Consider the following 25,571-nt stretch of genomic DNA (forward strand, 5'->3'; position numbering starts at 1 on the left):
CTCCACACTGCCCTTTCCCACCTGAACAAAAGGAACACTTATGTGAGAATGCTATTCATTGACTACAGCTCAGCGTTCAACAGCATAGCACCCTCAAAGCACATCACTAGGCTAAGGAACCTGGGACTAAACACCTCCCTCTGCAACTGGATCCTGCACTTCCTGACAGGCAGACCCCAGCCACCCCAGTCATAGACTGTTCTCTCTATTACCGCATGGCAAGCGGTACCGGAGTGCCAAGTCTAGGACAATAAGGCTTCTCAACAGTTTTTACCCCCAAGCCATAAGACTCCTGAACAGGTAATCAAATGGCTACCCGGACTATTTGCTTTGTTTTTCCTATAGGACAATGACCCAAAACACACCTCCAGGCTGTGTAAGGGCTATTTGACCGAGGTGAGTGATGAAGTGCTGCATCAGATGACCTGGCCTCCACAATTACACGACCTCAACCCAATTGAGATGGTTTGGGATGAGTTGGACCGCAGAGTGAAGAAAAAGCAGCCAACAAGTGCTCAGCATATAGTATGTGGGAACTCCTTCAAGACTGTTGGAAAAGCATTCCAAGCGACTATCTCATGAAGCTGGTTGAGAGAATGCAAAGAGTGTGCAAAACTGTCATTAAGGCAAAGGGTGTCTACTTTGAAGAATCTAAAATATTTTGATTTGTTTAACACTTTTTTGGTTACTACACAAGTCCATGTGTTGTTTCATAGTTGTGCGTCTTCACTATTATTCTACAATGTAAAACATAGCACAAATAAAGACAAACCCTTGAATGAGTAGGTGTGTCCAAACTTTTGACTGGTACTGTATATAATTAACAGGTTACTGTCCACAGGGCCATATTCATTAGAGCATGAATACTGTAGCAAAAAGGTTTGCAACATAAAACAAAAACAAGTGTTTCATCTTGGACACATTCAGGTAGTCTCTCCCTGTTTCAGTTCATCTTCTTCCAGTGCATGAATACAACCCAGGATAACTTTCAAACCACTAAATGAAATGATTTTGAGACGCACCCGGGCAAGGTCGTCGATCTCATTGCTAAAGTTGGTCTCTCCCTCGAGCCTCTCCTCCTCTTCCAGTGTGCGTTCGTCGTCAAAGTCGTGGACGAGCATATCTGCTGAAAGATCAAACTCATGGTCCTCTGCTGAACCTCCTGAGGAAAAACACAGCAGGAAATTTTAAGAGGAGATAGTCGATGAAATAGTGCTTCATGGTTTATAACGAAAATATTATTATGACAGTGGGACTTGTTCCGACCAATTTTACTTCATACGTGTTAATGTTCTAATGAGGATTTTTTTTTAAATGGCACATTCATTATAAAACACACAATAATATTTACCTGGGCTCGTACTCCCAACGGAGGGCTAAAACAAAACTCAAGATTAGTCAGAACCACATACACAAGTACAACACACGTAGCTGTAACTTTTCGGTTCAGAGATATTTTCAGTAAATGATGCGGTTTTCTGGACGAGGCCAATGTCGTCTACAGACAAAAGGCCTGAACAAAAACATAAATAGGAACTACGATACAGTAAACGGATCATCCGTCTGCTAACGTTAGTAGGGTAGTGGATGGAAGGCAAAGTAAAAGCGCGCCTGAAACTTACTACTGGCTCCTCGTTGGCTAACGCCGACGTAAACATTTATATCAGTGACAGTAGTTTTTTTGGTGGTTGTAAACAAGGAGACCTCTGATGATCAGGCCAGCATTGAAACAAGTCAAATCAGACATTTCAAGTGAGCGATAATCAAATGGATTGTTCTCTCACAATGTGGATACTTTGAATGATAGATAGCTATTTGCTAACCCACTGCCTCAGTTAACTAATCACATAATTACTTAGCAACATAGTGTCGCTTTCAGTACGCAGAATACCACCAGGTCAACAACAAAAAATGCAATAGCATTCGAGAACATGAACTTTGATCCTTTTCGAGTAACGTTAACGCTCGTAGTCAGCCAAGCTTCCCCAACAATAGCTACGTAGCTAGCTTAGCATAGCCATCGCGCTAACTAGCCAGGCATCATCGCTAAAACTGAAGTTTGCAAAATAGAATTTATGGAAATGAGACAAGTTTAATATTTTAAAATATATATCGCTTCTCCGTATTTTAGTACATATTTATCGCTTCTCATTTTGGGCCTGTGCACCCGACAGAATCAACTCTATAAACCTAAAAACATTCTTATTTTCCCGAATATTTATTGGACTTTGCGTCCTACCTCCGCCATGTTTGAAATCCTGTAGGGTCACACTGGGGGTCAGCGATTTCCCGGATAGACTTGTGCTGCAGGCCGTGCTATCTGGGATCCTTGGGACGTCCCTTCCCCATTGAAGTTGGAATTTAAAATGGTTAGGGTTAGTGTAAAGGTAGGAGTTAGAGTTACTATCTTGATTTACAATCTTCTTCAAGAGAGTGTATAAGAAAAATAACGTAGCTACAAACATGGGTGTAATTTAGCTATCATCAAAATTAGCAGACCATAACTTGATGTTATACTGATAGGGCTTCACATAGACTGTTACCTTTTTGGAGGAGAAATACAAGTTTATTGCGTTTGTTTTTATTGAAACTTGATTTAACTAAAACTGTGAAATAGTGGTAAAGGGAACCGTTTTTCACAGAAGTGTGGTTGTCATAATTTCAAGGGATTATAGTTCTACCTATGTTTCTTATTGCTATGAAAATGTAATGGCCTACAATTACCTGCATTTAATTGAGGTACTAATTGAGGAGCAAACATGAGTAACTCAGAAAACAGACCAAATATTGTGAGATCCAAAAATGCTGTCAAGTCCTTTCTTGGAATTGTTGACATTATGATGAGAAAATTGCCACAAATACCACTATGTTGCTATGTGGAAGGCCATTGCCTGAATCTGTTTTTACGATGGCCGGATATCTATATCTGTATCTATATCAAGATACCCTCATTAAGGAACACTTTACCAGAGCATGGCAATAAACTGTCTCTCACTATCAAAAAACTAAATCTCATCTGCAGATGATGATTACCAGATAGGAGGCACATCACCATCACAGTACGTATGACACATCTGAAAAGACTGTAGGAAAGCATGACTAGAGAGCCTATATAAAAAGGGAGACCACACAGGTGTCTTCAGAGAGACAGAAACGGTGTGTATTGAATCAACAATCTACAGCATCTTGATCCACGGAGCCACCATGAAGTCCCAGTTGTTCTCTCTGCTGCTGCTGTGTGTGCTGTGTGTAAGGGAGGTTCGATTGGAGGATGCTGCGACTGTGAGAGCTGTGCGGCTCTGTGGACGGGAGTTCCTGAGGGCCGTGGTGTACACCTGTGGAGGGTCAAGGTGGAGAAGGCTTCCAGTAGAGGACATAAATGGTCAGTATCACAGAATTATATAGAACTGCATGATATTCTATCTCTATGGTCGTACTCATTATTTGAAAATCAGTGGCATAGCAGTAGCATCTGTTACAAAATTAGAAATATAACTCAAGTCTTTTGCTATATGCCATAATGTAAACTTGAATGATAAATCATCATTCAACCTGCAGCTATGATGTGTGCTAAATGTTTGTGAAGTTTTATAATAGTTTGCCAGAGAAACAAGCAAGAACAGACACTGGTTGCGCATTGCAGTATGTACATTAACTGGTTAGAATATTATGAAACATTAATAACAGTTGGTGTTCTGGTTGTCCAGGAAGGGTGGACCAGAATGGTCTGAAACCATGGGGGGCTGAGCCTGTGATGGACCAGAGACGACGAGACTTGAACGAAGCCCTGACCACCGTGTGCTGTCAACTGGGCTGTCGGAAGAGCGACCTTACAATCATGTGCTAGGGGCCAATGCGCAGGCATTGGCGACTTGGCGTTAATGTTTGTTGGAAAATAGTCCTTATTCAATATAGTTGTTTGGCTTCAATGGATGTCAGCTAAAGATATCATTACTTCCAATTACTTTCATTTACTTTTATCATGACTTTCAATTAAATTCCCCCATTGATCTTATCAGCAATAAAAACTGGACTTGTAACCATTGTGATATCTCCTCAGATGTCTTTATTATGGTTGACCTGACTTTTATTCATTCAACAAGAGGCAATACATGTTGTACAATGGGCCATTTTAGCTAACCAAAGCGAATGGGTTACATTCAGCAAGTAGACATTTTGACTGGACAACTGTACAAAATCAACAATCTATTCAGAAAGTTATGACAAGACCAGCAAATTATTTCAACAAGTTATGACACTGAAAACCCATCAGTTCAAGTCATCAGTTCGATAACACTTCCACTGAATGAGGTCTATATGAGAATTGAACAGACTTTGCCTCTCAGGATGAAACTTAAGACAATTTTTTTTTAAGTCTTAAGTTTCTTAAAAATATAAAACATGCTCTACAAAATCTGAGAACAATATTCAAAATATGCTAGAAGACAAGACAGTGTGTGACGATGTGCCACAGTGATTGCAAAAGCTATTTGAGATTTAAAGGATCAAGAAATGCTGTATTATACATTATTTGTACATTATTACACAGACAAGAACATATGTAACCAAAATGAATCCTTTCCAGAAAGATATTCAGACTATGGTATGAACTTATTTCCTTTTTCCTGAGACTACATTGTTATTGCCTCTGATACTTCCTTGATACGTACAGTCTGTTTGATAAAACCACAATGCTCTAGGCATGACCTTCATTTAAAGGTTTCCTAGCACTCTCCATGATATGCAAATGAACATCATACACACGATAGACCATTTGGAATACCCACAGTCTATTGTACGAACACAGAAATAGAACATAGGTCATTTGGTACACTTTACTTGAAAGCTCGGTCATAGGGATTACATAAGACAGTCGTGACAATGACATTACAGTCGGTGTCACTTTATGGCTATCGACTTAACACTGTCACGACACAAGCCAGTTGGCTAGCTTTAAGCTTGCCCAATTAGCCGATCGAAACATTATTTGAGTCATCACAGTTGTCATAAACAGACACCAACAGTCGTGATTTAAAAAAAATCAAATCTATTATGTCATGCTTACAACACTGTTATGTAGCCCTTATGACAGACTACATAAGACTATATAGGACTTGAGTACCCACAGTCCAAGACAGTCATCTGTGACGATGGGTGATGACTCACTCAACGTAAACAGCGTAGACGTTGGCCACGGCGAAGAGAGAGCTGTTCTTGAAGGAGTGTGAGGAGAAGGTATCGTTGGAGGAGTCCCACAGGCAGCGGCTCCCGATGCGCATGTTCTGGTCACTGAGCTGTCCGATGCTGATCAGAACAATGATCTTATAACGGGGAACCATCAGATCCTTCACCCTGGCTTTGATCACCTACAGGACAAGGAAGAGTCACAGACTGAAAGGGAAAAGGGAACTCTAGCAGCTATTTAAATCTCAGCCGGACTATTTTTGGCAAGCGGGTGTTTTTTGTGGCATGACTGTGGCCATATACACTGTAATATACACTGTAAGGTGTATCAGAGAGCTGTTGATTAAGCTATTTCTATGTTAAGATCAACCATACATGACAATAAAAAAACTCCATGGAAATTCAAGCCAAAAGATGCAAGACTGGTGCCTGACAATTTGTTAAGACGACTTGTCATAATTGTTTTATTTTACCAGGCAAGTCAGTTAACACCAAATTCCTATTTACAATGACGGTCTAGGAACAGTGGGTTCAGGGGCAGAACGACAGATTTTGACCTTGTCGGGGATTCGATCTAGCAACCTTTCGGTTACTGGCCCAATGCTCTATCCACTAGGCAACCTGCCGCCCCATGGTAGGGCAACGGTAGGGCAACGATTTTAGCTTTTGCTACGATATGACCATAGGAGTTGGCAAGATAGCAGATCTGGCTAGGGCAATAATATAGGGGTTGGTGAATGTAGAAGCAGTCTTGCATCTAGGCTACCAGTTACCCCAAATTGTACCGATACCACTCTTGTCTGAAATAATATCAAAATAAAAAACATCACTAATAATTTAATGAGTTCCTCTGCATAAGCAAAGGCATTATTTAATGACAATCAATATTACCTCGGATATGGTCTTTGTCATCTGCCGACAGAGCTCAGCTTCATACTTCTCTTCTTGCAGGTAACTGTCGAGCACATCCTTCAGGATGTCATTGACCGTGAGAACAGGGAAGCGTCTATGTGGTGCTATTCAAGAGGGGATGGCATAATGTTTCATACACTGTTACACTAATTCCATGTAGTTACTGAGTAACCACAATGGAATTAGTCAATTATAATCCAAGTAGCTTCCAGGCTTCCTCACCGAGTGATGAACGAGACATCGAATTATGGTAACGTAAGGCTATAGTAACCCAACTAACCACTCCTTCAAATGGGAATGTCATTATTAGCCTGATCCCAGGTCTGTTTGTGCTATCTTGCCAACTCGTATGGTCATTGTCATGCCGAACAGAGACAGATCTGGGACCAGGCTAGCACTGGTTAACATGTGGTGAAAATAAAGGCCTCACCCAATTGGAAGGTGTTCTCCATCTGTACTGCGGGTCGAGGGTTATCGTCATGGTGACCAGGCTCATCGATATAGGATACGGTGCTTATAGAACTGCAAATCAAGATAGATACGTCATCAGATACAGTGGAAGAACATCAAAAGGTCTGTGTTTGAGAAGTTGTCCTCAACCACTGATAGAGGGTCAGATAGTTTTCCCTCTCCCTAACGGTTGTATTAGGTTAGGATTGGGAGTAGGGCATCTACTGATCTGATCCTAGATCTGTGGCTAGGGCAACTTCTACCTCATGAATTTGAATGCAACTTTAATATCATGAGGAAAAACCTCCCGTCAGAGAAAATAGAATAACTAATTGATCTGGATAAATAAAAGAAGTAGAAAATTCTTCAATATTTCGTGCTAAATGCTTAACTTCAAGAGTACTCACTCCTTGATCTTGCCCCCTGTTTCCTTGGCTCTGACATCATGGCTGCCAAGGGACGACACACTACCTCTCTTCTTCAGAAGACGAGCTGCCTTGTCTCTAGCTAAATCAGACATGACTCTGCCTGTTGTCTAGCTACTCATAAGGGGGAAGCTTTGTATTAGGCACCTAAGCACATTCAAGGCTAAAATTATTTGTGTATCGTATAGTGTGGTTGATGGTAACCATGTCAACACAAACAGATAAATAATAACACATACAAGACATTTATCAGTTCCAACTAAGTAAACAGTATAGTAGCTATAGGCTTAAATGAGCCATTAGGAGAATTCAGTCTCCTGAAAGAATGTATGTAATGCAGAATGCACTGAACAGGGCCTACTGTTGTGCCGACTTGGAAAATGGTTTCTCCCAAAATGGGCAAACTATTATGACTTGCAACAGAAACCGTTTACTGTCTAACCATCAAGGGTGTGTTCGTAAATTCAATCTGGAGTGCCAGAATGCACTCAGAGTGTGCTCTGGGCGTTCGTAAATCCAGAGTGTTTTCATATTGTCCGTTTGTAATTTAAGAGCGTTTCTCTCTCAGAGTGTTCAGAGCGCACACTGGACTCTTGATCCGAGCTACTTCCAGACACGAATGAAAGAACACCTAACTCTGACCATTTTACTTGCCCTAACAGAGCTGGTTAGGCTGTTTTCATGTTATCCAGAGCGCCGGTGACTGTAACTGTGCTGCTTGCAACAATGATTAGTTACGCTTTTTTTGCCGACGTTTAACACCGGCCATATTCAACAGGGGGTCGTAAATTCGTCAGCGCTCTGGCACACTCTGACGAGAGTGCTCTGAAATCGGAGTAGATAGCCAGAGTGATTTTACGAACACAGTTATAAACCAAATGGAAGCAAGGAGAACAAACGAACCGAAACGGGGAGGGACCTACCCGAATTTGTCCAATATAAACTCTCGTTTTTGTTGCAAAACGTTTTGAACATAATGTATTTTTTGCAACATAATCTGCGTTATGAATACACCCCAAGCGCAACAGTTCACCCTTTAGCCCAGCTACAGACAGCAGCAGAATGTTGCAACCTGTGTATTCCAAAGTTCTACAAGCAGAAACATTGAAAAAAAAATTCTGCTGAAAATAACAACACTCTTACCTATTCAGAATTCACGAGTCAAAGCAGAAACATTGTAGCGATCCAGCGCATTGTGTTGTCCTGACAACCGTCCGTTTTGGAGGAGGGGGTTTCCTATCCTGCACCAACTGCATTCATCGGGTTTTTAAAAGGACTCTGTACCGTTTGGCGCGCGCAATACAACTGACAACAACAACAACAACGCAATGCACATTCAATAGACTATCCAAAAGAGTAGTGTATATTCATCTGCGCCTGTAACATTGGAAAATGTACAAAATAATAATAAAGACATCCATTTTCATTTCCAATATTCTCCAATTCTTTATTACCAAGTAAAACAGGTATTACATTATATTAACTTTTTATATATTTACTCTTAAAATCTTTGGATGGGAAATGTACATGGTATGTTTGCATATTCAGTGTCCTATGCAGTGAATAAAATACTGACAGAAAAAAACGTTTATTTGTGAATACTTTTTAAAGGGCCAGTAAGGCTCAAACAAATAAATTAAATATTGCAACCAGGACAAAAAAACTAAAGTTGAAATACATTTACCATAGTTATTGATAATATCAAGGATTAAAAGGGCTCTTTTGTCATTGGTCGCGACTCATTTCGAATATACTGATTTGGAAATAAGTAACAACAACGTGAGGTAATTCTATTACCATTGTCATAAAGTGAAAAAAATACACTAACATTATTTATCCTTGAGATGGGCAGGAGCAAAACAATTACAGTTACACAAATGTATTTGTTGTTGGTGTGCAAGTCGGGAGGAAACCTAGGAGGACGTTACTTGCAATAGTATCGTGGAAGTTTGATAATGTTGTTGTGGATTCATGCCAAAGGTCAAAGGTTTAAAGGTTAAATCTTCAGGTGAAAGGTCAAACACGATGACATGACTAGAAGTTACAGTAAAAACAATCACATAGTACACGTACTATAACAGACGTAGGTCTGAATGAACCTGGTTACATTAGACTGAACACTACACTCACTATTGTTTTCTTTACCCAGTCTAGGTCAGAATAGCATTGGAATAGGAGGGGAGGGGGGACTCTTTTGTGTGCTGCTGGACATCCTAAATGTCTTGAAATAAATGAACTAGCATTGTAGAGTAAAAAAAGGTTTTAAAAAAACAAACACTTTTGAGTAACGTAGATTTGGACAGTCAGTATTTTACATGAAATCCACGTTAGAAATAAAACAAAACAAAAACGTGTTCTGTAATGTATTGTAAAGGCTATCACCAACCGTATAACATATATCTGATTTGACAAACACAGAATCACCCATATGTCCAAAGGGATATATGAAGAAGCTTCTTTCATATTTACACCTTTTCTTTTTTTACAAATAGATTTTCAATATACTGCTATTAGAAAATGATAAAACATCTATTAACTCCACATGGTGGAAAAACAAGAAACATAACATTAGGGGCTTCTGTTGAATATTCATTATTATTATATTTTAGATAAATCCTTCTTGAAGCACTTTTCCATCTTCTTTGATGTCCCCCAGTTATACTTCCCAGCGGGCAAAACTGGTTGAAATGACCTCATAAAGACCTACTTCTAACCAGTAATTGATGTAATTCTAGCATTTACATTTTAGTCACTTAGCAGATGCTCTTATCCAGAGCAACTTACAGGAGCAATTAGGGTTAAGTGCCTTGCTCAAGGGCACATCTGCAGATTTTCCACCTAGTTGACTTGGGATTCAAACCAGTGACTTTTCAGTTAATGGCCCAACACTCTTAACCGCTAAGCTACCTGCCACCCTAACCAGTTGTAAAGATGTCATTTCAACCAGTTATTCTTGATTAGGACTCCTGGACACAACAACTCTAAGGAACAAACAGAATTCAGAAGGAAATGTAATCTGGTCCAAGGCAACTCTGCTATTCAGCCTGTAAGGTCAACTGCTTTGTTTTTGTCATCCACAAATCTGGAAAACAATATGAACCATTACATTACATGAACCACTTGACCTCCCAGCAAACACACAACCACCACATACATAATAACGCTGTCTGTACGTTAACTCCAAGTTGTGGGCCTCAACGTGCTGGTGCAGTACCAGCTGGTACCATATCAGTTGAATCGACCCAATAAATAAAAGAAAAACATCAAAATGTCATCCTAACCCTGCACGTGGAGTTCTTGTCATAATCAATAGTTATGTCATAATCAATTGTTCTTGTCATAATCAATTGTTATGTCATAATCAATTGTTCTTTTCATAATCAATTGTTCTTTTCATAATCAATTGAATTATCAATGAATGACAACAGTGTCTATCTATTCACATAAATCTGTCCAGTGCATCTTCCATCCATCACCCATTCACATAGAATTCTTCTCACAGATACGGCTGGATTACTGTATGTGCTGCCAATGATAATTGACTTTGCTAAACGGGAGTAAATGTGTCGAATCCATTATCTTTCATTATGATTTCTAAATGTTTTATTGATTAGGATACCCAATAGCCGACGCCAATGGTGACAGCTAGTCTTACTGGGGTCCGACACATAACGAAAACATTACAGACAAAAGATTTTACAATTGACCTCAACAACCCTCAAGGTGCACAAAACGAGAAAAAAAACAGTGACTACTTGCATAAACTCCAACAGTGCCACTACTGTATTTGAGTGTGTTAAAACATAAAGCAATACCCTGGTGAACCCTGGTGGACAGTGCGTATTACATCACATCCTGTTGTTGCTGCTATGTCATCAGTTACCCCTCCCTGCTCAAGCGTTAGGTTTCAGACGTTTCTCAGTTGGTAACTTGTATCGAATGAAGAATCCATAAAAAGTCTCTCATCATCCTCACAGGCAAAAGCCATCGTATGGTTGAAAGGGTTCCATTTTACAACAGTGATGACTAGTTGTCCGCCAGATATTTCCCTGTAATGGAAACACAAGCAGAGTATTCAGTCAGGGGAATCCCAACTGTTTGCTATTGCCAAAGTGTTGTCGTCTTGCTTTGTTTTCATGGTCAGGCAACAACGTCACATTCAGGGTTAGTTCAGTTTCAAACGGGGCCCATGATCCCAGAACGTGTGACAATGACCATGGAAGTAGGCAAGACAGCACAAACCGATCTGGTTCCAGGCTAGTATTTTCATGCTTCCCTCACACACAGACACTGACCTGCTGCAAATCTCTTTTTGACCAGCGAGAGCCTGTAGCCAGTCCCCACCAGCTGGATGTCACAGCCTGACAGAGTGCTGCCCTCGCTGGTGAACTGCACCGCCAACTGGGACGGCTTACTGGGACCCTCTGTCAACTGGAACCTACCCAGTAGAGCCCCCACTCCTATAGGAGAGAGAATAATGATGATGGTGATGTTGACGGTGATGAATATTACGACAAAGTTGAGGCAGATGATAACAAAGATGATGAGGAGGAAGAGGAGGAGGAAAAGGTGGATGACAGGAGAGGAGGAGAAAGAGATGGAGAAAGAGGAGGAAGACAGGAGAGGAGGAGAAAGAGAAGGAGAAAGAGGAGGAAGACAGGAGAGGAGAAAAAGGAGGAAGCGGAGGAAGACAGGAGAGAAGGAGAAAGAGATGGAGAAAGAGGAGGAAGACAGGAGAGGAGGAGAAAGAGAAGGAGAAAGAGGAGGAAGACAGGAGAGGAGAAAAAGGAGGAAGTGGAGGAAGACAGGAGAGGAGGAGAAAGAGATGGAGAAAGAGGAGGAAGACAGGAGAGGAGGAGAAAGAGAAGGAGAAAGAGGAGGAAGACAGGAGAGGAGGAGAAAGAGATGGAGAAAGAGGAGGAAGACAGGAGAGGAGAAAAAGGAGGAAGCGGAGGAAGACAGGAGAGGAGAAGAAAGAGAAGGAGAAAGAGGAGGAAGACAGGAGAGGAGGAGAAAGAGAAGGAGAAAGAGGAGGAAGACAGGAGAGGAGGAAGAGGAGGAGAAAGAGGAGGAAGACAGGAGAGGAGGAAGATGAGGAAGACAGGAGAGGAGAAAGAGGAGGAAGACAGGAGAGGAGGAAGAGGAAGCCAGGAGAGTAGGAAGAGGAAGACAGGAGAGGAGAAAGAGGAGAAAGAGAAGGAGAAAGATGAGGAAGACAGGAGAGGAAGAAGAGGAAGAAAGACAGGAGAAAGAGGAGGAAGACAGGACAGGAGGAGGAAGATGAGGAGAAAGAGGAAGAATGAGAAGAGAAAGAGGAGGGAGGAGAAGAGAAATAGGAGGAAGACAGGTAGAGGAGGAGAAAGAGGAGGAAGGAGAGGAGAAAGAGGAGGAAGACAGGACAGGAGAAAGAGGAAGACATGAGAGGAGGAAGATGAGGAGAAAGAGGAAGAATGAGAAGATAAAGAGGAGGAAGGAGAGGAGAAATAGGAGGAAGACAGGTGGAGGAGGAAGGAGAGGAGAAAGAGGAGGAAGAAGTCACAGGAAAAGTGAAAGAGGAAGAGAAAGATCACCTACCTCCATTTTCAGACCTTTGGGAAAGGCTTGATATCTTCCATAGAATGTTCTGCTGTTCTGGGTTCCTTCCAGAGAAAATTAAATAAAGTTATAGTTGCCTTGATTATTTTAGTGACACTAACCTGGATAAATACACTGTAACTGTACAATTCTAAGATTAAATACATTTAAAAACAATCTCAGTCAGCAATTCATTATCCTCACCAGGTGGCAGTGGGGATCATGGCTTGGAGTTTGGCTACGCCCCCGTCCACAGGGACCAGGAAGTGGATGTTGTGGAGGGGGGAGGGGGCTGCGGCCATGGCCTCCATGTTGTATTTGTAGTCTATTCTGAGGTCCGTGCTGGTGGTGTCGCCACGCCAACTCACCGCCAGGTTCAGGGGAGTAGACTGGATCCCCTCAGCTGCTACCTAAGACACACACACAAGCACACACACACGTAAACACGTATAAGCATACACACACACATACTTAAGCACGCACTTCATTGCATTTGTTTAACAATTACATGCCATTGTGACTATACAGTGTACACTGTATGGAATTACATTCCATTGTGACTATACAGTATACACTGTATGGAATTACATTCCATTGTGACTATACAGTGTACACTGTATGGAATTACATGTAATAATGTGTACTACGCAGACGGTCTCACCTGATATTTGATCATGTCCACATTGTAGTAGGTTGCTTGAGGCTTCTGGTCAGCCACTCTCCTCAGGTGACTCATCAGGTTTGGCATATTTACCCAGAACTCCTTGGTGTCCACATTGGACATGGTGGTGTCACTAAAAACAAATACATGACATGGGCATTTTGAGTTTACTGATGGTGCAATATTACAATGACTTTATCTGATTCAGGTATATTATCACATTATCGTGTGAGTTTTCCCAAAATTTGTTTGGTGATCTGGTAAGTGGTTTAACCACGTTTCAAATCACAGGGATGTCTCTCCCTAACCAATGACAGGGATGTCTCTCCCTAACCAATGACAGGGGTGTCTCTCCCTAACCAATCACAGGGGTGTCTCTCCCTAACAAATCACAGGGGTGTCTCTCCCTAACAAATCACAGGGATGTCTCTCCCTAACCAATCACAGGGATGTCTCGCCCTAACCAATCACAGGGGTGTCTCACCCTAACCAATCACAGGGATGTCTGTCCCTAACCAATCACAGGGATACCTCTCCCTAACCAATCACAGGGGTGTCTCTACCTAACCAATCTGCGTGTCAGGCTGAACAACATATTTTCCTGTGACTACATTCATGATAAAGCACAGGCCTTATTGCTTAAATGTAATCATTAAAACATGTTGCTATTGGTCCTGTGAATGTCTACTATGTTTAGGGGAATCCAGCAAGAGTCAATGTGTAGCTCCAATCCTGGCCACTATGGGACATCGTTTGGAACATGCCCCAAAAATTTTAAATATGAATTCCTTGCCCCAAAACACAATATTGAGTCAGTGTACTATATAATAAGCCTTACCAGCACAGTAGGTGTGGATTGGGGAGGACCTGCTCTAGCCGACAGTAGTTACTGATGCTGAAGGTGAGCACAGGGGCAGACGGATGGCTGGCAAAGTGCCTGGTGATGCCTGCTGGGAAAGACAGCACCATCTCCCCGGTGATCTTCACCACACACCTGGATCATGGAGAACAGAGCCACCTCAGTGCTCAGAAACGGGTCAGTCAAAAAGAGAAAAACTACAGTACCCAGAATCCATAGGGGTGCCACAAACAATCTACATTTCCCACAGAAATATCCACAGAACAATATATTGCCTAGGCGCATTGCATTTCCCTGTGGGGACAACAAAAGGAGACAATACAGTTGGAAATTGAAATGAAATAGGCATACAGTAGTTGCAATATGATATATATTAACAATATCATAGCCATCTTACTTGTTGCATTTATTCTGATGAGGGTCGCTTTGCCGGCTGAAACACCATGTTGTCATGAATTTGCATTCACATCAGTATTAACTTTGATATAAATTTGACATCAATGTTGTTATTCATATCAGTATCAATATTTCTACTTGTGTTAGCATTAGCCTATCTTTGAGAGGAATAGCCTAGCATCGATAGGAATGCTAGCCTTACTTGCTGGGGTCGGCTCCTTTGAAATAGGCGTTGATGGTCTCAGTGAAGGCAGCCGCCACAGGCAGAGTGTCCTGGGCTCCCATGGTCAGTGGGCTGGGTCCTCTGGAGCATCCTGACACACACACACACACACACACACACACACACACACACACACACACACACACACACACACACACACACACACACACACACACACACACACACACACACACACACGGTTGATCATCACATAAAAAGGCACTATCTCAATAGCAATATCCCTTCCTGTGTCTGTAACGGCCTACAGACATGTAGTCAGATGAGCAGACATGCGTAAGGGAGAGAGAAGGGAAGAGCATAGAAATTACAAGATAGAAGATTGGAGAAATCATAGATAGTGAGACCAGAGAAACATGGACAGCCAGGGTAGTACGTTACGGTAGCCTCCATGCACTGGTACTGGGTCATGTTCATTAGGCACCAAACGGACTGAAACGGACTCCCTCTGAACTTGTCCAATAAGAAATGCTAGTGTTCCGTTTCCGTTGCAGAACGTTTTTCCCCCGGCATTGTGTTCTAATGAATACGACCCTGGTATCAGACAGAGGGCAAGGCCAGAGGGAGCATGATGGATGGATGGAAAGAAAGAAAGTGTGCAGTCTTGTGGAGTCTGATTGGAACATCGGAGGTGTAGATGACTGTGTGTTTAGCAGAGTGAAGATGACGGGGTGGCAGGTAGCCTAGAGGTTAGAGCGTTGGGCCAGTAACCCGAAAGGTTGCTTGATCGAATCCCGAGCTGACAAGGTAAAAATATGTTGTTCTACCCCTGAACAAGGCAGTTAACCCACTGTTCCCCAGTTGGCCGTCATTGTAAATAAGGAATTTGTTCTTAACTGACTTGCCTAGTTAAATAAAAACACTTTAAAATATGGCGAGGGAGGTGTGTGTAATCATCATACTAACCAGTTTGTCCCATTACTGCTGCTCCTTAATTTCTCTTACTCTTATCTGTATTCTCATAAGTAAGCATTTTACTGTAAGGTCTACACTTATTGTATTCAGCATTTTACTGTAAGGTCTACACTTATTGTATTCAGCATTTCACTGTACACATGTTGTATTCGGCGCATGTGACTAATAAAATTATAGGCGCATGTGACTAATCAAATTATAGGCTTCAAATGTGAGCATTCTACCATTGAATATGTTAACACCAGAGACATACACAGGTGAAGGAGGTGTTATGGAGGAGGGTAGTACCTGTAGTGGATATGTTGAGCTCTCTCCCCAGGGTGGGGGTGGAGGCTGCGCTCAGCAAGGTGATGGAGGAGGTACTCTCGGCTCGGGCCAGGGGGGCGAAGGGAGGGGGGCTACCGGAGACTGGGGGGCTGAAGGGCCGAGTCTGGGGGAGGGGGGGATATCAGTAGCCTGTTGCTGAACCAAACATTTTCCCAACACAATGTAATGTTAGCAGAGCAGCCACAGTTAGGTTTAGTAGTATCTCTATCTCACAAGTTTAACATTCTAATAGTATCTATCACAAGTCTAACATTCTAATAGTGTCTATCACAAGTCTAACATTCTAATAGTGTCTATCACAAGTCTAACATTCTAATAGTATCTATCACAAGACTAACATTCTAATAGTATCTATCACAAGTCTAACATTCTAATAGTATCTATCACAAGTCTAACATTCTAATAGTATCTATCACAAGTCTAACATTCTAATAGTATCTATCACAAGTCTAACATTCTAATAGTATCTATCACAAGTCTAACATTCTAATAGTATCTATCACAAGTCTAACATTCTAATAGTGTCTATCACAAGTCTAACATTCTAATAGTATCTATCACAAGTCTAACATTCTAATAGTGTCTATCACAAGTCTAACATTCTAATAGTGTCTATCACAAGTCTAACATTCTAATAGTATCTATCACAAGTCTAACATTCTAATAGTGTCTATCACAAGTCTAACATTCTAATAGTATCTATCACAAGTCTAAAATTCTAATAGTATCTATCACAAGTCTAACATTCTAATAGTATCTATCACAAGTCTAACATTCTAATAGTATCTATCACAAGTCTAACATTCTAATAGTGTCTATCACAAGTCTAACATTCTAATAGTATCTATCACAAGTCTAACATTCTAATAGTATCTATCACAAGTCTAACATTCTAATAGTATCTATCACAAGTCTAACATTCTAATAGTATCTATCACAAGTCTAACATTCTAATAGTGTCTATCACAAGTCTAAGTCTAGAAGTGTGCCATACCAGGTCTCCCATTGGTTTCCCAGGGGGTAGTTTGGGTCGAGAGGAGGGCCTTGTAGGAAGAGGGGGAGGGACTGGACTACCTCCTGACAGGGGCGTGGCAGGGCGAGGTGGAGAGGAGGGGCCTGTAAAAGGAAAAGGGAGGACCTATGACCCCTATTAAGATTATGACCAGCCATGACCTCTAGATCCAATAGCAATTGTAATAGAGTAATGTCAACAAATTCCATTTTCACAATGATGGCATTACCCATTCTACTTGTATTGTATTTCTATGGTTTCCTAGAGTGGTAATCTACCCCTTGTATTTATAGGTTTTCCTATGGTGGTAATCTACCCATTCTATTTCTATGTTTTCCTACAGTGGTAATCTACCCATTGTATTTCTATGTACTCACCACTGCCTGGGCAGGGTCCGGGGGAAGACACCATGGGCCTGTAGGCGGGCGGGAGGAGGGGGGACGGCACACCCCTGAAGCCCGGGGTCAGCACCAGGGGCCAGGACATAAAGTCAGGCTGCTCCTCCCTAAGGAACACCAGAGGGGAAGGGATGCCTGCCCGAAGGGAGCGCTCCGCAGGCAGGGGGGGAGGGATGGGACTAGTAGGGGCAGGGGAGTATTCCAGTGGGGCAGCAGGGGTAGAGGGAGCATGGGAGTACTCCAGTATCTCATCATCATCCAAAAACAGACTAGGATTGATGGCGATGCACGGCGGGGAGTCTGGGGGCAAGAAGTCTGGAGGCAGGGGGGGAACGGGTTCATTTGGAGGGGGAATGGAGATGATGGAGATGGGCGAGTCGGGGGGAGAGGAATAGGGCGGTGGGGAGGGGGGAGGCTCATCCGGAGGAGGTCCCGGGGAGAGGCAGGGGGAGTCTGGGGTGGAAGAGAGGGAGTTGGGCGAGTCAGGAGGAGGATAGGCAGGGGGCGGAGGCGGGGCCGGTTCTTCTGGTGGGGGTGGTCTCTCACTGTTGAAGCTGACCCATCGGGGCGAGGCCCTGCCCTCATTGATCCGGCAGGATTCCATGGGGCCGAACACATCTTCCAGGTCAGGCACGGGGGAACCTCTGTATGAGGCTGGGGATTGGACGTTCAGGTAGATGGGGGCAGGGCTTGATACTATTCTCCCATTGTGTAAATCAACTGTCGGAAAATAAAAGTTCAGAGATCTTCCTGAGTTCACTTCTATCAATGCTGTCCAAAGAACAATGGCAAGTGTGCACGAGGCATGGGAATATAGAAGATGATTCATGCCAAAACAAATACAAATAAAACCATTGAAGTTTTGGCATGAATCTGCTTCCATATGGGAATTATGGTTACTAGCAAAATAATATTACCGGAAGAATCAGACGAAGAATAGCCTTGACTAGCTGCTTGGATGTTCTTGGGAGGAAGTGGAGGAGGAGCTACAAAGAGAGTGACACTGTTATATAATGTTGCCGGAGGGGATTGTTGCTGTTTTACGGGCTCCTAGCCAAATGTGCTATTTTGTTGTTTTTTCACATTGTTTGTAACTAATTTTGTACATAATGTTGCTGCTACCGTCTCTTGTGACCGAAAAGAGCTTCTGGATATCAGAATAGCGATTACTCACTTCAAACTGGACAAATATTTTTTATTTAATGAGTCCGACGCTAAGGATATATTGCTTTGTCAAGACAAGGCCCAAATCCCCGTCATCAGCATGAAGATGGTGATGTTGTACCCACAGCGTCTATTAAAACATTCCCCATCCAGAAACCGTGGATTGATGGCAGCATTCGCGCAAAACTGAAAGTGCGAACCACTGCTTTTAATCATCAGGGCAAGGTGACTGGAAACATGACCGGATACAAACAAGCTAAGCGTCAGTATAGAGACAAAATGGAGTCTCAATTCAACGGCTCAGACACGAGAGGTATGTGGAACGGTCTACAGTCAATCATGGACTACAAAAGAAAAAACAGCCCCATCGCGGACCACAATGTCTTGCTCCCAGACAAACTAAACAACTTCTTTTCTCGCTTTGAGGACATTACAGTGCCACTGACACGACCCGCTACCAAAACCTGCAGGCTCTCCTTCACTGCAGCCAATGTGAGTAAAACATTTAAATGTTTTAACCATCGCAAGGCTGCAGGCCCAGACGGCATCCCCGGCCGCATCCTCAAGAGCATGCGCAGACGAGCTAGCTGGTGTGTTTACGGACATATTCAATCAATCCTTATCCCAGTCTGCTGTTCCCACATGCTTCAAGAGGCCCACGATTGTTCATGTTCCCAAGAAAGCTAAGGTAACTGAGCTAAATGACTACCGGCCTGTAGCACTCACTTCCGTCATCATGAAGTGCTTTGAGAGACTAGTCAAGGACCATATCACCTCCACCCTACCTGACACCCTAGACCCACTCCAATCTGCTTACTGCCCGAATAGGTCCACAGACGACGCAATCGCAACCACACTGCACACTGCCCTAACCCATCTGGACAAGAGGGAAACCTATGTAAGAATACTGTTCCTCGATTACAGCTCAGCATTTAACACCATAGTACCCTCCAAATCGTCATTAAGATCGAGACCCTGGGTCTCGACCCCGCCCTATGCAACTGGGTCCTGGACTTCCTGACGGGCCGACGGGCCCCACAAGGGTGCATTCTCAGCCCTCTCCTGTACTCCCTGTTCACAGAACTCAATCATCAAGTTTGCAGACGACACTACAGTGGTAGGCTTGATTACCAACAACGACGAGACGGCCTACAGGGAGGAGGTGAGGGCCCTCGGAGTGTGGTGTCAGGAAAATAACCTCACACTCAATGTCAACAAAACAAAAGAGGTGATCGTGGACTTCAGGAAACAGCAGAGGGAGCAGCCCCCTATCCACATTGACGGGACAGTAGTGGAGAGGGTGGAAAGTTTTAAGTTCCTCGGCGTATACATCACGGACAAACTGAAATGGTCCACTCACACAGACAGCGTGGCGAAGAACCTCAGGAGGCTGAAGAAATTCGGCTTGTCACCAAAAACACTCACAAACTTTTACAGATGCATAATCGAGAGCATCCTGTCGGGCTGTATCACCGCCTGGTACGGCAACTGCTCCGCCCATAACCGTAAGGCTCTCCAGAGGGGAGTGAGGTCTGCACAACGCATCACCGGGGGCAAACCTCCACAACCCGATGTCACAGGAAGGCCATAAAGATCATCAAGGACAACAACCACCCAAGCCACTACCTGTTCACCCCGCTATCATCCAAAAGGCGAGGTCAGTACAGGTGCATCAAAGCAGGGACCGAGAAACTGAAAAACAGCTTCTATCTCAAGGCCATCAGACTGTTAAACCGCCATCACTAACATTGAGTGGTTGCTGCCAACATACTGACTCAACTCTAGCCACTTTAATAATGGAAAAATGTATGTAATAAATGTATCACTAGCCACTTTAAACAATGCCACTTTATATAATGTGTACATACCCTACATTACTCATCGCATATGTATATACTGAACTCTATACCATCTACTGCATCTTGCCATCTTGATGTAATTAAATGTATCACTAGCCACTTTAACAATGCCACTTTATATAATGTTTTCATACCCTACATTACTCATCTCATATGTATATACTGTACTCTATACCATCTGCCTGCATCTTGCCTATGCTGTTCGGCCATCACTCATTCATATATTTGTATGTACAGTGCCTTGCGAAAGTATTCGGCCCCCTTGAACTTTGCGACCTTTTGCCACATTTCAGGCTTCAAACATAAAGATATAAAACTGTATTTTTTTGTGAAGAATCAACAACAAGTGGGACACAATCATGAAGTGGAACGACATTTATTGGATATTTCAAACTTTTTTAACAAATCAAAAACTAAAAAATTGGGCGTGCAAAATTATTCAGCCCCTTTACTTTCAGTGCAGCAAACTCTCTCCAGAAGTTCAGTGAGGATCTCTGAATGATCCAATGTTGACCTAAATGACTAATGATGATAAATACAATCCACCTGTGTGTAATCAAGTCTCCGTATAAATGCACCTGCACTGTGATAGTCTCAGAGGTCCGTTAAAAGCGCAGAGAGCATCATGAAGAACAAGGAACACACCAGGCAGGTCCGAGATACTGTTGTGAAGAAGTTTAAAGCCGGATTTGGATACAAAAAGATTTCCCAAGCTTTAAACATCCCAAGGAGCACTGTGCAAGCGATAATATTGAAATGGAAGGAGTATCAGACCACTGCAAATCTACCAAGACCTGGCCGTCCCTCTAAACTTTCAGCTCATACAAGGAGAAGACTGATCAGAGATGCAGCCAAGAGGCCCATGATCACTCTGGATGAACTGCAGAGCTCTACAGCTGAGGTGGGAGACTCTGTCCATAGGACAACAATCAGTCGTATATTGCACAAATCTGGCCTTTATGGAAGAGTGGCAAGAAGAAAGCCATTTCTTAAAGATATCCATAAAAAGTGTAGTTTAAAATTTGCCACAAGCCACCTGGGAGACACACCAAACATGTGGAAGAAGGTGCTCTGGTCAGATGAAACCAAAATTGAACTTTTTGGCAACAATGCAAAACGTTATGTTTGGCGTAAAAGCAACACGGCTCATCACCCTGAACACACCACTGTCAAACATGGTGGTGGCAGCATCATGGTTTGGGCCTGCTTTTCTTCAGCAGGGACAGGGAAGATGGTTAAAATTGATGGGAAGATGGATGGAGCCAAATACAGGACCATTCTGGAAGAAAACCTGATGGAGTCTGCAAAAGACCTGAGACTGGGACGGAGATTTGTCTTCCAACAAGACAATGATCCAAAACATAAAGCAAAATCTACAATGGAATGGTTCAAAAATAAACATATCCAGGTGTTAGAATGGCCAAGTCAAATTCCAGACCTGAATCCAATCGAGAATCTGTGGAAAGAACTGAAAACTGCTGTTCACAAATGCTCTCCATCCAACCTCACTGAGCTCGAGCTGTTTTGCAAGGAGGAATGGGAAAAAAAATCTGTCTCTCGATGTGCAAAACTGATAGAGACATACCCCAAGCGACTTACAGCTGTAATCGCAGCAAAAGGTGGCGCTACAAAGTATTAATTTAAGGGGGCTGAATAATTTTGCACGCCCAATTTTTCCATTTTTGATTTGTTAAAAAAGTTTGAAATATCCAAGAAATGTCATTCCACTTCATGATTGTGTCCCACTTGTTGTTGATTCTTCACAAAAAAATACAGTTTTATATCTTTATGTTTGAAGCCTGAAATGTGGCAAAATGTCGCAAAGTTCAAGGGGGCCGAATACTTTCGCAAGGCACTGTACATATTCTTATTCATTCCTTTACACTTGTGTGTATAAATCAAATCAAATCAAATGTATTTACATAGTCCTTCGTACATCAGCTGATATCTCAAAGTGCTGTACAGAAACCCAGCCTAAAACCCCAAACAGCAAGCAATGCAGGTGTTGAAGCACGGTGGCTAGGAAAAACTCCCTAGAAAGGCCAAAACCTAGGAAGAAACCTAGAGAGGAACCAGGCTATGTGGGGTGGCCAGTCCTCTTCTGGCTGTGCCGGGTGGAGATTATAACAGAACATGGCCAAGATGTTCAAATGTTCATAAATGACCAGCATGGTCGTATAATAATAAGGCAGAACAGTTGAAACTGGAGCAGCAGCACAGTCAGATGTATAAGGTAGTTGTTGTGAAATTGTTAGGTTAGATTACTTGTTAGATATTACTGCATGGTCGGAACTAGAAGAACAAGCATTTCGCTACACTCGTATTAACATCTGCTAACCATCTGTATGTGACAAATAAAATTGGATTTGATTTGATTTGAAGAAAAGACGGAGGAAAAGGGGGAGGAAGATGGGGAGGAAGATGGGGAGGAAGATGGGGTGCTGACGAATAGGTAAACCACCAGGTCCCTATTATTATTATTATTGAAGATGTATGTAGCAGGAGGACTCGTCATTTCCGGTCACAACTTGCAGACTTGTTTACGTGTTGCTGTGCGTTTTATTGCCAACCTTACTTTGCTACCTGACAACTTTACGTTTTTTTAACTTTTTAATTACCATTTATATTTTGTCGTTTTTCCCTCACTCAACTTTTTTTCATTCAACTTTTTCACTCCGGATGCTTTATCTGGACGTGGTTCGTCAGGACCTCCAACACCCGAAGCTAAGTAGTAACATTAACATGATGCCTTCTAATTGCAGTCACTGTACTCATAATATACAGGAGAACGATCGCCGTACGGCGAGGATAGCTGAGCTGCAAGTCCAGCTTCAGACGCAATCGTTAGACAAGGGTAATTTCAGTGTAGGAAAGGATGAAACATCGTCTGTGCCACCAGTAAGTAAGATAGTAACGTTAGTATAAATCCCCTCGCACGGTCCCCGCAGCTGGACAACTTTCTCATGGCTTCTGGAGGGAAATGCTGTAGGAATGCTCAACCAGTGTCGCTCATTCAGCCGACAGAAACTTTCAACCGGTTTTCCCCATTAAGCAGCGAGTCGGAATCTGAGCCCGAGCCTTCTCTTGTCTCTACTCCTCCCGTTACGGGGTCTGAGACGCTGAAGCTTCCCACCATTAACTATGACAAATTGAAAACCCTAGTCATTGGCAACTCCATTACCCGCAGTATTAGACTTAAAAAGAATCATCCAGCGATCATACACTGTTTACCAGGGGGCAGGGCTACCGACGTTAAGGCTAATCTGAAGATGGTGCTGGCTAAAGCTAAAACTGGCGAGTGTAGAGAGTATAGAGATATCGTTATCCACGTCGGCACCAACGATGTTAGCGCAACATAGCTTCAGCCTGTAAATCATCTAGAAAGATGTGTCGGCATCGAGTAATTGTCTCTGGCCACCTCCCAGTTATGGGGAGTGATGAGCTCTACAGCAGAGTCTCACAACTCAATCGCTGGTTGAAAACAGTTTTCTGCCCCTCCCAAAATATAGAATTTGTAGATAATTGGCCCTCTTTCTGGGACTCACCCACAAACAGGACCAAGCCTGATCTGCTGAGGAGTGATGGCCTCCATCCTAGCTGAAGGGGTGCTCTCATCTTATCTACTAACATAGACAGGGCTCTAACTCCTCTAGCTCCACAATGAAATTGGGTGCAGGCCAGGCAGCAGGCTGTTAGTCAGCCTGCCAGCTTAGTGCCACTATCACAGTCAGTGTAGTCAGCTCAGCTATCCCCATTGAGACCGTGTCTGTGCCTCGACCTAGGTTGGGCAAAACTAAACATGGCGGTGTTCGCCTTAGCAATCTCACTAGGATAAAGACCTCCTCCATTCCTGCCATTATTAAAAGAGATCGTTATACCTCACATCTCAAAATAGGGCTACTTAATGTTAGATCCCTCACTTCAAAGGCAGTTATAGTAAATTAACTAATCACTGATCATAATCTTGATGTGATTGGCCTGCCTGAAACATGGCTTAAACCTGATGAATTTACTGTGTTAAATGAGGCCTCACCTCCTGGTTACATTAGTGACCATATCCCCCGTGCATCCCGCAAAGGCGGAGGTGTTGGTAACAGCAAATTTCAATTTACAAAAACAAAAAAAAGACGTTCTTGTCTTTTGAGCTTCTAGTCATGAAATCTTTGCAGCCCACTCAATCACTTTTTATAGCTACTGTTTACAGGCCTCCTGGGCCACTGAGTTCCCTGAATTGCTATCGGACCTTGTAGTCATAGCAGATAATATTCTAATTTTTGGTGATTTTAATAGTCACATGGAAAAGTCCACAGACCCACTCCAAAAATCTTTCGGAGCCATCATCGACTCAGTGGGTTTTGTCCAACATGTCTCTGGACCTACTCACTGTCACAGTCATACTCTGGACCTAGTTTTGTCCCATGGTTTAAATGTTGTGGACCTTAATGTTTTTCCTCATAATCCTATGAGGAACTATCGGACTATCAGACCACCATTTTATTACAACAAATAATCTACTCAGACCCCAATCAAGGAGCATCAAAAATTCTCAGACAACACAAAGATTCCTTGATGCCCTTCCAGAGGACAAAAATCAGTTAACCTGTTGAGTGTAGGGGGCAGTATTTTGATGTTTGGATGAAAAACGTACCCAAGTGAAACTGCCTATTTCTCAGGCTCAGAATCTAGAATATGCATATAATTGTCAGATTAGGACAGAAAACATTGTAAGGTTTTCAAAACTGTCAAAATATTGTCTGTGAGTATAACAGAACTGGTATTGCAGCCGAAAATCTAAGGAAAATCCAACAAGGAAGTGTCTAAGAGAAACGAATCTCCCTATTCCATTGCATGCCTTCCCTCCATTTAAAGGGTTATCAACCAGATTCCTTTCTCTATGGCTTCCACATGGTGTGAACAGTCTTTAGACATAGTTTCAGGCTTTTATTCTGAAAAATGAGCGAGAACGATCACATCGTGTCAGTGGATGGCTGGGTGCCAGCAGCGTTTTGCATGCGCAACAGCTTGGAGCAAACATTTTCTCTCTCTCTCATATTGAAAAAGCTACGGTCCGATTGAAATATTATGTATTATTTATTGTAAAAACAACCTGAGGATTGATTATAAAATATTAGACATGTTTCTACTAACTTTACAGATATCATTTTCGTCTGCCCCGTCGTGACCGCTCGAGCCT

General features: G+C 42.7%; 4 protein-coding genes across 13 annotated transcripts in view; 1 reads left to right on the top strand and 3 right to left on the bottom strand.

Annotated features, from left to right (window-relative positions):
• LOC109871838 (mesoderm induction early response protein 1) overlaps window positions 1-2,339 on the bottom strand; it is a 34,729-nt gene extending 32,390 nt beyond the window's left edge. For 4 of the 5 annotated variants that reach the window (XM_031807244.1, XM_031807241.1, XM_031807243.1 and 1 more), the window contains exons 1-3: window positions 1,623-2,233; window positions 1,352-1,376; window positions 1,023-1,162 (exon numbers count right to left, since the gene is read on the bottom strand). In XM_031807244.1, coding sequence (XP_031663104.1) covers window positions 1,023-1,162; window positions 1,352-1,376; window positions 1,623-1,658 — 201 coding nt within the window. In that variant the 5' untranslated portion in view covers window positions 1,659-2,233. The other variant, XM_031807242.1, reaches the window with a different exon arrangement.
• Window positions 2,340-3,128: 789 nt separating this feature from the next.
• Window positions 3,129-4,045, top strand: LOC116357835 (relaxin-3-like). Its single transcript, XM_031807294.1, has 2 exons — window positions 3,129-3,382; window positions 3,708-4,045. Exons 1-2 carry the CDS (start codon window positions 3,205-3,207, stop codon window positions 3,845-3,847), a joined length of 318 nt encoding a protein of 105 aa, XP_031663154.1. The 5' UTR covers window positions 3,129-3,204; the 3' UTR covers window positions 3,848-4,045.
• dynlt5 (dynein light chain Tctex-type family member 5) lies at window positions 4,044-8,243 on the bottom strand. 2 transcript variants are annotated; one of them, XM_020463562.2, is made up of 5 exons: window positions 8,115-8,243; window positions 6,954-7,085; window positions 6,527-6,618; window positions 6,076-6,200; window positions 4,044-5,366 (listed from the first exon to the last, which is right to left on the bottom strand). In XM_020463562.2, the coding sequence occupies exons 2-5, from the start codon at window positions 7,064-7,066 to the stop codon at window positions 5,163-5,165; spliced, it is 534 nt and encodes a 177-aa protein (XP_020319151.1). In that variant the 5' UTR covers window positions 7,067-7,085; window positions 8,115-8,243; the 3' UTR covers window positions 4,044-5,162. The 2 variants fall into 2 exon arrangements, with proteins under 2 accessions (XP_020319151.1, XP_020319152.1); XM_020463563.2 differs by having other exon boundaries at window positions 6,954-8,226.
• A 385-nt stretch (window positions 8,244-8,628) lies between these two features.
• LOC109871839 (SH3-containing GRB2-like protein 3-interacting protein 1) overlaps window positions 8,629-25,571 on the bottom strand; it is a 65,966-nt gene continuing 49,023 nt past the window's right edge. For 4 of the 5 annotated variants that reach the window (XM_031806941.1, XM_031806944.1, XM_020462853.2 and 1 more), the window contains 12 exons: window positions 18,272-18,340; window positions 17,334-18,074; window positions 16,939-17,060; window positions 15,906-16,047; window positions 14,664-14,775; window positions 14,463-14,498; window positions 14,045-14,200; window positions 13,207-13,339; window positions 12,750-12,955; window positions 12,546-12,610; window positions 11,267-11,431; window positions 8,629-11,020 (listed from right to left, as the gene is read on the bottom strand). In XM_031806941.1, the coding sequence (XP_031662801.1) occupies window positions 10,998-11,020; window positions 11,267-11,431; window positions 12,546-12,610; window positions 12,750-12,955; window positions 13,207-13,339; window positions 14,045-14,200; window positions 14,463-14,498; window positions 14,664-14,775; window positions 15,906-16,047; window positions 16,939-17,060; window positions 17,334-18,074; window positions 18,272-18,340 (1,970 nt within the window). In that variant the 3' untranslated portion in view covers window positions 8,629-10,997. The remainder of the gene's footprint in view (window positions 11,021-11,266; window positions 11,432-12,545; window positions 12,611-12,749; window positions 12,956-13,206; window positions 13,340-14,044; window positions 14,201-14,462; window positions 14,499-14,663; window positions 14,776-15,905; window positions 16,048-16,938; window positions 17,061-17,333; window positions 18,075-18,271; window positions 18,341-25,571) is intronic. The other variant, XM_031806942.1, reaches the window with a different exon arrangement.

This window comes from Oncorhynchus kisutch, linkage group LG27 (assembly GCF_002021735.2).
Source record: "Oncorhynchus kisutch isolate 150728-3 linkage group LG27, Okis_V2, whole genome shotgun sequence".
NCBI lineage: Eukaryota > Metazoa > Chordata > Actinopteri > Salmoniformes > Salmonidae > Oncorhynchus > Oncorhynchus kisutch.